Here is an 11,623-nt window from a genome sequence, read left to right on the forward strand (position 1 = left end):
TCAGGTGAACTTGATATATGTCATCAGTAATTCTCGGTAAGTGAAGCCATAAACAGGATATTTTAGTTTAGTCCATCTGATCATGGTGACTAATTTAATGAGCACTGGAAATGAAGACAAACTTTCATTTGATGCCAGTTGTCTAAATAACTGAGTGGCTGGACCCAGTGCTCACCACTCTGTGCTCACCACTCATAAAGAACTAAAAAAAGTCACACAATCATGTAATGTATACACTGTGATACATAAAACATTTAGTCCAAAAGTACTTGTATAAGCTACCTATACTGTTTATATCTTCAGCACAGCTAGGTATAGACTTAAGGCCACAACAATGTTAATTTATATTCTCTTTGTTTCCCTCTCTCTTTATATCTCTTCCCATATGGAAACGTGCCTGAAATTCACTTTATTGGTCAATGCAGTCTGTTTATAGTCTTTGCCACACTCAAATGAACCGTAATGCAGTTGGTTCGTTTTTCTCAACCATAATAACCCTGGGAAAACAATACATTGATGGTTTGGTCATTTTGGAAAAAAAAATAAAAAAATAAAAATCACAATCCACCCCATCAATGGGTAGGTAATCATTAACTAGTCAAGTTGGCCATGATTGCAGGGTTCTGGAGTTTTGCTAAAGGTATTTCAATAGCTAGTTAAGACTGAATATTATATTCGCTTGCCTGCAGTTGTGTCAGATTCCAACTGATTAATGGCAATGAGCAAGAATCAAAGTATGTTGATCTTGGCACTACCTGACTCTTCTCTAAAGAAGCTGTCAGTGTAAAGGAACACAGATTGCAAAGATGTTTGAAAAGAAAGCATCTCTTAACATAGAGTTAACAATTAAGTTGAATACAAACAGTATTTTAAAGCTCTATGTCTTACTCTCAAATCTAGGTGAAAAGATCAGTTTAGTTACTGCTTTATTTCTTCTGAAAAATAATGGAAAGATAAATAAATATATTTAACAAACTGCAGCTTCAGAAATACCATTGTAGCAAACAATTTTATTAATAATTTCATAAAATGGCATTTAATAAATTTTCTCTAATAATTTGATGTTATTAAAAGCAAACAAAAGTCATTAAAACATTTCCTTTCTGTGATTTACATTATCTTTTATAGCATCACTTGATTTTTGTCTTATAAACTAACCTAAAATACTAATAATCAAATCAGGGTAAAAACAATACAATGTATTTTTTATTTCAAAATAGTGATTATAAATACATTCTTAATATATTTTCTCCCCAGCTCTTTGGATGCGACAACAACAACAAAAAAATAACTCACTGTGCTCATTTCATACAATGTCAATGTACAAATCATGCAAAAGATATTATAAATTAATATTACTGCCATACATTTCTAGATGTGTTCTGTTATTTCCACAATACCTGTTGATGTTAATCATGAGGCCATGCCCTGTATAATTTATGCGTCCTTATGGCTTAAAAAAATAAATGGTTTTTAAAAGCAACAAAAGAAAGCTGGTCTTAAATGATTTTCTAATTAATATATTTATTCAGTTTGTTGTGCAGAATGGAAAACTAAATATAGAATATAAATTGCCTTATAGACTTCAATCACTGTATTTTAATAGCTGCTTTCTCATAAAATTACACAAAGATTTACTTTTAAAGAATTGAATCATCTTTATTGATTTCATAAAAAAATAATTTAAAACTTGATTTATATTACACTGACATAATATATTATCTCAACCCCTTCACTGAATTCATATAGTTTATTTTCTTTGCAACCATTCTAACAGAGTCCAAGCACATAATACAGTGCCAAGAAGCCCATGATGTGTCAGACCACATTAGAAATGAGCACTTCCTGGATTCTCTAGATTTGAATCAAATTCTACCAAAAATGTTGTACTGACATATATATCATTCCTCAAGGGGTTAAACTAACATCAAGGTTATAGCTGAAGCCAACAAAATGTAGATACAGTATTTTAACTGCTCTTGTACTCAACTAAAAACTTATGCCTAACTACATTATCATAAAATATACAAGTAGAACTAATGAGAGACAGGTGCAAAATAGTATACACTATATAATGTAGGCACAATGACTTTAGTTAAGAAAAATATAACAGCCTTAACCAAGGATTTGTTACTGTAATTCACTTACAATTAGATCTTCCAAATAACCACATATATTTAAATTACTTTTTCATTTTAAAAAAGGTGAACATTTATACCTTTCAGCAGAAAAGTTTGAGATAGCCAATATGCTACAGCAAGCTTTGAGATAGTGGCAGGCACTCTTGCCATTGACCACTGCAGAAACCTTGAAACATCTTCAAAGCATCACCACAATGAATAAAAGGCATCATCCCAATGACCTATGATCCCCAGATCATGGATAGAGCTTTCCAGTTTCTTCCATAAATGTCAACTTAAGATTTTTCAATCCATTCATACTTTATTGACAGGATAAGCTAAAACACTTTCTGTGAAGCCTTTCCACCTTTATCCTGTCAGTATACATTAGGAGCCCTTTAATCCATGGATGCATGCAAGCAGGGTAATGGTATATTAAACATCCTTATGAAATTGTAGATGAAAGCAAGCTGTTGTGCACACATCTTCGTGTCCTTTCTTTCAAGATCAGAAAGCAAGTATTTGTTTCTATCTTTTAAATATTCATATAAAGTTTTCACAGATTTTGTCATGAAAATTAAAATTACACATTAAAGTCAAGAGCACCGGCACACATATGCAGACAATATTTGTTTGCTATTAAAAAAATCTTCAAATTATTGATATGTATGCACACACACACCTGCAAGAATTCCAAGTTGGCTTTTTTAAAATCTTGGAACAAACATAGAAAACCCTGAATTTAGTAATTAATAAGGGGACTAATACCACAACTCTAACCATAATCTCATTTTGGAAACTGTACTAAAACATCTGCCACTTGAAATTCATGAAGAATGTCTATGTTGTTTATCTTCTTGGTTATCTTACTGATGAATAGAATAGTTATAAAAGATGGAGCTCCAAAAATATACATACACAGGTAGGCCAAGAAGGCAACATGTTTTGGGATGTCACTTCGCTAATCAGGAGCTCCTAAAAATCTTCATGTATCTCCCATTATAAACTATCTCCTTACTTTGACCAAGTTTCACCCCGAAGATAATAGCACAAGCAAACACAGTGGCGTATCATTTGTAGTTGCAGACTATGAATTCATCTGAGACCAATGAAAGCATTTTACAGAGTGGCTTTGATAGCTGAGGTTACCATGATGTTTAATGTTCTATTTGATTATCTGATAGTAGTCAGGATGATGAAAGAACAGGATACTGATGCGAGATATAACTATTAACCTTACTCATTACTTTTTAAAATATTTGTCGTGAGAACTATTTTAGTTAAGCTCCTAGAATCCTGAAAAGCAAGACAACTGATGGCAAATAACAACTGCCCTAGACACAATACTATAAAACTAAGGGACCTATTTTAAAATGCACAGTTGGTAACAAATTTGAAGATAATATGCTGAATTCTCAAGAACAGCACAGAACTGTTTTTTTAAATATTTTTGTTTGTTTTTTGGTTTTTTTGTTTTGTTTTTAAATTATACCTGATCACAATGTCCAGAATATTTCTGTACACATAAACTTCAGTTTCAGTTTGGTATATTTTTCCTGTCTAAATTTATACTTATTGATAAATTCCCTGTGATCAGGAAAAAAGTCAGGCATATTAAATACATATTAAGGAGTACATATTTTCCTATTTAGTATACAAAGTACTTCATAAATATGAATTATGTTACAAAAATAGCTTTGGGTGCGCTCACACGGTAAGCACTTTGCTAATTTTGGACAACCTTTAAGGATTGTGGGTATTTCACATAACTGAGAACAAACTCTAATGTTAGTTTAATTTGAGCCATGTTTAATTCTGATAAACATCACATATTTATTCAGATCACCACAGACGCTATGTAACTCACATTGATTTTTTTCTCTTTTAGGTTTTATGTATTATAGACAGATAATGCTTAAAGTGTTCAAATTTATTTTATAGTTATGTGATGCATGGTATATTTTAAACAAATATTTGCACAATTTAACATTATAAATCCAGCAGTTTCAAGATGCAGGCCATAAAGGTTACCAATTTACAAATACTATCGAATGTTCTCTCTTTGCATGCTTTTTTAAAACTTTTCAGATAATCTTTACACAGAGTTGTTACAATTCCACAAATCAAAAGGATTACTCCAGTTCCACCAACTTAATCTACGTGCAAGATGAAGGATCCAGCTTAGGTGAGAACACTGGTACCAGTTTTCTTGACTTTGCTTTACACAGCACAAAGAGACAAAGGTCTTGTATTGTGGTACAAAACACATTTGCCTCTTGAGGTTAAATTCAGTGTGTTATGTATATAAAGCATCCCTTTGGCAATAGAGTTTGCAGTATCCCCACAGGACTCCACAGTATAGGTTTTATGTAGTAAAATCTATTAAGGAAATTCTCCTCTGGACACATCTTTGCAGCTGCAGTTAATGAGACACCTTGGAAACACCTGCCTCTATGCCTATTGATAATATAGTATTTGGAAGTTAGAAGTCAACAAAAGGCACTTTCATCATTAAATAAATGTCCTCTGCATCAAGATCACATGACCTAGATCTTGTTCAAAGCCGTCTGCTCCTCAAGGACCTGAAGGTAGTCGGGGGAACTCTGGAGTTTTGCCTTCAGTTCAAAATACTCACTGCTCTTCCTTTGCTCTACCACAATTTTACTGTGGTTGCCACCTATCAATGACTTCTTGCTTTTTTTGTCTTGTTGTTTTTCTGGATAACGGATCTCAAAGCCACTGACACCTATGCTATTGTACTCCTTTTTGCTTTCTAGAAAATTCTGAATAAACACATTGGAATCCCTGCTCGGGAATAATTCATCCAGCTCATCAATTGTGCTCAGTCTCTTTCTGCTATCTACATGTAGTAAGTCTTTCTCCTTGTCAGCAACATTTCTCATGACCACTTTCTGTCCCGGGGGATCAGAAAACATGAACCCAGTTTCCGACTCTTTCAAGCCACATGTGTGGCTCTTGCTCATCTGTTCTATGGTTTGTGGAATGAAAGCTTCTGTGCTCAGTCCGTCTTTTTTATTGGATTTGTGATCATGCTTCCTCAGCTGCAGCTGCATGGAGCCACACTCTGGATTTCCCAAACCTTCGTGTTTTACTGTGGGTTTCTTGTTTCGTCGTAGCACAAAAACAAGAAGGCAAAAAGCAACAAACACGGTTAAAATGAGGACCACTAAGATACTTAAGATTAAAATTGACAGAGGCACTGGTCCACCAGGAGGACTTCGAATAGGACCCAATGGGGTAGTGAAGGTAATGGCAGGTGGAGGGCTTGTGAATGGCGCAGGTGGCTTGTTTAAGAGTTTTGGACATAAGATTTCATTTTTGAGGGACTTCAATTCAATGTTAGCAAACTGAACAGGTGTTTCACATTTTAGTTCTTTCACAATAATCCCATCGTTCAACTTCTCTAGCCACAGCTTTAATGCCACCAAGTCACAAGTACAGTCCCACGGGTTGCCCTCCAAGTCAATCTGTGTAAGAGATTGTAGTTGATCGAGGACCCCACTGACAGGTAGGTACATGAATTTGTTGTTCCTCAGGTTCAGTCTTGCCAGGGGTGCTCCAGAAAAAATGTAAACGGGCAGACTCTTTAAGAGATTGTTGTTTAAGTACAGTAACTGCAAATTTGGCATTGAGTCAAAGGTGCCCGCTAAGATTTCTTTAATCAAATTGTACTCCAAATACAGATACTGCAGGTTATGAAGGCCTGAAAATATTTCGGGATAGAGTCTCTCAATCTGATTGCCATTGAGATACAGCCTGCGTAAATTAGTGAGATTGTGGAATACATCTCCCTTTATCACTGTAATCTGATTGCTACCTAAATGGAGCAAATCCAGTCCTTCAAACTCACTGAAGTCTGAGATATCCACATCTTTGATGCTGTTGCCATTGACATGTAACTTCTTGGCATTTGTAGGTCTTGGTATCAATTCAGACATGGACTGTATATTTTTCTCCTGGCAGTTGACACTCAGTCCCAAATCTGAAGGATGTGTTTTACAAAAGCAAGGCGCTGGGCAAGGTGTAAGAGGAGGCACCCTTGTTTGGTAAGACACAATCTGACTGAGATTGCGATTGGAGAGGGCTTTGCCTGCCACGATTCCAGAGATCTTGGAAGGATTTGTAGTTTTTGGTGGTTTTGTCACTAATCTGTGTAAGGATGTTTGAGTAGTGTGACCATTGGGAGTGGTGTAGCCATTTTCCAGCTGAGATGGAGGCAGGACCCGTACATCAAAATCACTGCCTGTGCCCATGGGGCATAATTCTTGTTTGTTGGTTTCTTTTAAAAGCCTTCCATATAAGTCACTGGGAGTTTCACAGATAGCTTCTCCTATGTAAATGTTATATGGCATATTTTCCAGCCAAGCTTTTAAAGGCAACAAATCACAGCTACAGTTCCAAGGGTTATCTTCCAGTTGCAATTCAACAACTCGGCCTATATGTTCCAGAACTCCAATATATGGGAGCTTCTGGATTCTGTTCCCTCGTATATCCAGATGGGTCAAAGATGCAAATCGGAATATATTATCAGGAAGGAATGAAATCAGATTGTCATTAAGAATGAGAACTTTCAGTTTGTGGAGCTTATTGAAGGCTCCTCGTTCAATATACTTGATTAAATTGTAGTCAGCCTGGAGATACTCCAAGTTCTCTATGCCAAGGAAAGTGTCAGCTCGGAGAATCTTTAATTCATTGTTGTTCAAGTGCAACTGCTTTAATGCACTGAGGCCAAGAAAGGCTCCTCCTTCAATGTTCTGCAGTTTATTATTTCCCAACTGCAGGGATACTGCATGTGAAAAATTCAAGAATGTGTTTGGATAGAGAATATTTAAAAAATTGTTTTGAAAATTGAGGTGATAAAAATTTGACCAAGGTGGTTTCAGTTGGTTTGGTCTGTAGACTGAAACCTTCTCACAGTTGACATAGAGCACATTTTCCACTGACACGCAGGAGCACACATCGCAAATTTCCACCGATATGTCAGAATCTGCATTTGTTGAAGAAATCAGGGCTGACAAGATCAGAAAGAGCCAAAGAAACATCTTCTTGCAATCAGCAAACAACGTTATGCTTCTGAATAAAGAGAAATAATCTAAAAAATAAAAAGAAAACATTTTTTCAATGATAATTACTTGAAAAATTATTTGTGCTTATAAGTACAGTGAATGATAATCTGGCTGTAATTATTAGCTTTGTATTTTTAAGGCACCAAAAGCTCTAAGCATTCTCACTCACTCAAACAATAACCAATAAAAATGCCATACATTTAATTTCCATACCTGTAGTTTATACAACATTTACAGGTGAAGAACACATAATAAACAAAAAGAAAAAAGGCTGTTGATCATGCTTATACCTTAAAAATCTCAAATATTTTCTCTACATGGACCACCAAACTGTGCCCTTGAACAAACATAGACCTTAAGCTTCCTATTCAGAACTCTAATGAATGATCCCAGCCTATCACGGTCACACCTGTAGTTAGCACCACAAAGGCATTTCAATTTGTAGATTTCTACTCTCTAGCCTTCAGCTTGATAAGAGGCTGAACAGAGGAGATATTAGATTCCTGTGTTCAATGGAGGATGCCAATGAAATGCTCCAGTTGCTGTAAAGGGGACAGTCAAAAGGCCAAAGTGGAAGAAGCCCTGCAGAAAAAATATGCCTCAGCTTTAGCCCATTGGGAAGCACATTGCCATGAATCAGTTCACTCCTGTACACTACTACCTCAAACACACACACACACACACACACACACACACACACACGGATTACTCTGTGAGGTTCTAGAAAAATAACTAAGGAAGGCCGAGTTTTGAATTCAGATAAATGATATCTAGTTTCCTGCAGGACCTCTTCCAAACAGGGGAGAAAAGCCTTTTGTCTTTGGATTCCTGAATGCAGAAGACAAACCTCCTTGCTCCTACATTGCTTACTGGATGTTCAAACAGCTTGCCCTCCCCCAAGAACTGGATCTCCTACCTACCTGGCCCTCTTCCATTACTTTGTGTGCAATTTTGAACCCAGGTCCAATTGACTGACACTTAGCTCAAATGCTTATCTGCTTCACTTTAACCACAGACTGCCACTGCTGAGAAAGAATTGCTGAGTGGCTGTATCTGTAGCACCAAATACAGATATTATAGCAAATGTGTGTCCTAAAATCATTTCCCAAACATCCCCTTCCCAATATTACCACCCTGTGTCTCTCTCTATAAACAAATCAAGAATCACTTTAGTGAAGTTTAATGCTTAGCAAATTAACCTGTTTTAGCCAATCCTTAAAACTACATGCATACACAAATATATGCAATGCATCATAGAAAAGATTAAAAGGAACAACAAGCATTGTGCATTTTATTGATGGTATTTTAACCATGTGAGTCTTTTCCATCTTGAATGGGAAGCTGGCTGCAATTTCAATATGGTTACCACTAAATATTAATTAAATAAATCACCCAGGAATACACAATGAGGGAATGATACAAAGACAGAAGTGTCACACAGAGACTCCTTTGTTTATTTTACCCATGAGGAATCAGCTAGTGGTAAACTGAACATGTCTCAAGGTAGACAATTAATTAGCTACAACCCAGGAAGATTTGCATTTTAAGTAGTGCGGTTCAGCATACAGGAAGCACACCAAGATTCTCCTTGGCTGCCATATAGACCTTCATTCCCCTTATTCACTGTGACAGCTTGATTGACAGTGCAAAAAAAGGTAATAATTCTTAAGTATGACATCATTCAAACCAACTTTCATTGTAAAATCAAAATTTCACTTGATCTTTTTTCATTGCAATAGATGTGGTTTTCAACAGAAATTCTAGTTCGGTTGAGTCATTTCTTGTTCTTACCCGCCCCCCCAAGAAACCAAGAAGTAACCAAATTAAAAACAAAACAAAACAAAAATATGAATTCAGTACAAAAATAAGAACAAGGAGCATCAACAGATCTCAAATGCACAAGGAGCTACCTTCCTTATCCTAATTTCTACTTTAAGTAGGGGGAGGAGGAGCCCAAAGAAGAGCTAGGAAGTTCCCCAATGCAGCTCTGTGAAACAGAGGAAGCCAAGACAGCTGGGAGCTGGGACTAAGCAAAGGAGCTGGGGAGTCATCTGCCCAAGGAGAGAAGGGAAGAGAGACTGAAAGGGCAAGAGACCATGGAGAAGTGGAGGGAGGAAGAAATCAAGAGCTAGGAGAAGGGAGCTAGCATGAGGGGAAGGGGGCATTACATGTAGGGGGGGGGAAACTTCACATTCACATGGCACCACTAAAACATGCCCATTTAAAAAACGGGAGTGTGGGAAGGCAGCAAAGAAAAAAAAAACACAAAGTAAGAGTTAGGTACCAAAAGCTATCTCCAGGGCTGCCAAGAGTGGCTCGGCACTCGCGCTCTCTCCGCCCCCCTTCTCTCTTCTCTCTCTCTCTCTCTCTCTCTCTCTCTCTGCCCCGCAAGAAGCTCAGTTCCCTAGGCTGGCCAGGATTGCACAAGTCTAGCTTTACCTCATATCCAGCTTCTACCCGAGTGCCGTGCCTGGCGCTCCATACTCGCGTGAAGCGAGCTGGCATGCGGGGAGCAAACAGCCGGGGAGGGTGGGCCGAGGTGGCACCCCTGGCCTGGGAAACCCCCGCCCGCCCAGCTAAGGCAGGTTGAGGGACTCCGAGGAAAGACGTGGTCACTGCCGCCCCCTGTGCTCTACCTCGGGCTGGCAGCGACTCGGCTGGAGGGGCCGCTGGCCATGCCGCGTACCGCAATGTTTTGCCGCATCCCGGTGCCCGGAACCCGCACCAGCCCCCTCCCGGGTCGGGGCCCGAGCAGCGGCCTCGTGGGCCGGGCAGCAGAGGTGGGGACTGCTCCGAGTGTCTTGGGGGCCTTCAGAGCCACTGCGCACACATTTCTTCGCGCGCGCCAGTCCCACAAGGGGCAGCTGCTGGAGTTTCCGTCTGCCTCTCTACACCCGGACATGCGGTGGTTGAGGGGGAAGATATGGCCAGCTCAGGCCACGAGGGCGATGGCCACTGGGGTGTCACTGGCCCGCTTTTCACATGAATAGTGACCCTGTGGTTCCTTGGCCGAGAGCGGCGGCCCAGCCTCCCCCTTACCCGTACCCCCACCCCCACCCCACCCCCACCCGTCACCCTGGCCAGCCACAAAACGCTGCTCTCACCAAGCCAGATAGCAGCTCAACATTTGGGCGTCTTGCAAAGTCTCGCTGCCAGCGCTTGCCCAGGTTTGCAGGGCTTTTAGAGTTACCCACCGGCTTCTCTCGTATCCCCTTTCTCGCTGGGTGCCAGAAATCTCCGACCAGCTCTCGGGCCACTGCCCAGAGCCTCAGATCCACGTCCACCTCGAATGTCTGCGACGGGGCACACAGAAAACAAAGCCCAGTGCAGCGGCCCCGACAGTCCGAGCCGCCCTAGACTAGGACACTTTCCCCGCCGCCCCTGCCTTCCTGGGGGACAGCGAAGCTAAGAACAACGGATTCTGTCGGTCCTCAGGGACTTGCGGCCACGCCGTGGGCAAACAAGCGGGAGCGGAGGTGGAGTAGCCAGTACGGCCGCTTTGGCCACTCTGCCAGCCCCAAACCAACACGACCCAAACTAAAAATAATAAGCTACCTGCCCCCTCCGCGCACGAGCGCGCGCGCGTGCGCACACACACGCACGCGCGCACACACGCACACGCGCTACCGAGCCGAGGGGAAAAGAGGGAGCGCGTGTTAGTGCAGTTCTCTCAGCCCCCACTGGAAATTTACCCACCTTCGGAGCCTGGTAGCTCTTATAAGGGTGTGCGGCGCCGCGATCCGTGCTGCAGTTTCAGTGATGTTCACTACGAGATCCCATCTCCAGCTCCTCCGCGCTGGCTTGCCCGTCAAACCCACGGAGCAGCTGGGGCAAGCAAGCAGGCGGGCAGAGGCGCGCGAGCACCGGGCCAGACACCGCGCGAGACACCGCGCGCGCACCCAGCCTCTCGCACACGGGCTGCACCTTTACATACACTTGCTCAATCCCCGCCTCCGCCCCCCTTCAGCATACACGCAACCTTCTCTCCTGACACTCAAGCACCTCGACCCCCGCACATTCCTGAGCTTCCCCGTCCCCCACTCAGACACCCCCACTTGATTTCTACCCACACATACGGAAAGGCAGCTCACTTTCCTCCCAGCATCCGCCCCCTCTTTATTCCTGAAACATCCCCTAGGGAGGAGCGACCCCTTTCCTCATGCATAGAGACAGTGCTTCCCTAATGCGAGGGCGCCAACCTCCATCCCCCCATCACATACACGCAAACTCAAGTCCTTTCTCCTCCCCCAGTTCCCTAAAAACGAAGGCACACACACACACACACACACACACACACACACACAACTGGGGCGTTCCTTTGAGAGAGCAACCGAGAACCCAGGCAAAACCAAAGAAACATCGGAGAGCTGGGGGGAAGATGGGTCGAGGGAGGTAGACTGGGGCGTCGAGTCTACG

General features: G+C 41.2%; 1 protein-coding gene across 1 annotated transcript; it reads right to left on the minus strand.

The window, feature by feature from the left end:
• Window positions 1–1,504: 1,504 nt before the first annotated feature.
• SLITRK4 (SLIT and NTRK like family member 4) lies at window positions 1,505–10,967 on the minus strand. Its single transcript, XM_037046201.1, has 2 exons — window positions 10,904–10,967; window positions 1,505–7,233 (listed from the first exon to the last, which is right to left on the minus strand). The coding sequence occupies exon 2, from the start codon at window positions 7,181–7,183 to the stop codon at window positions 4,667–4,669; it is 2,517 nt and encodes an 838-aa protein (XP_036902096.1). The 5' UTR covers window positions 7,184–7,233; window positions 10,904–10,967; the 3' UTR covers window positions 1,505–4,666.
• Window positions 10,968–11,623: the final 656 nt, after the last annotated feature.

This window comes from Sturnira hondurensis, unplaced genomic scaffold (assembly GCF_014824575.4).
Source record: "Sturnira hondurensis isolate 20B ecotype Veracruz unplaced genomic scaffold, ASM1482457v3 Scaffold0005198, whole genome shotgun sequence".
NCBI classification, from domain to species: Eukaryota; Metazoa; Chordata; class Mammalia; order Chiroptera; family Phyllostomidae; genus Sturnira; species Sturnira hondurensis.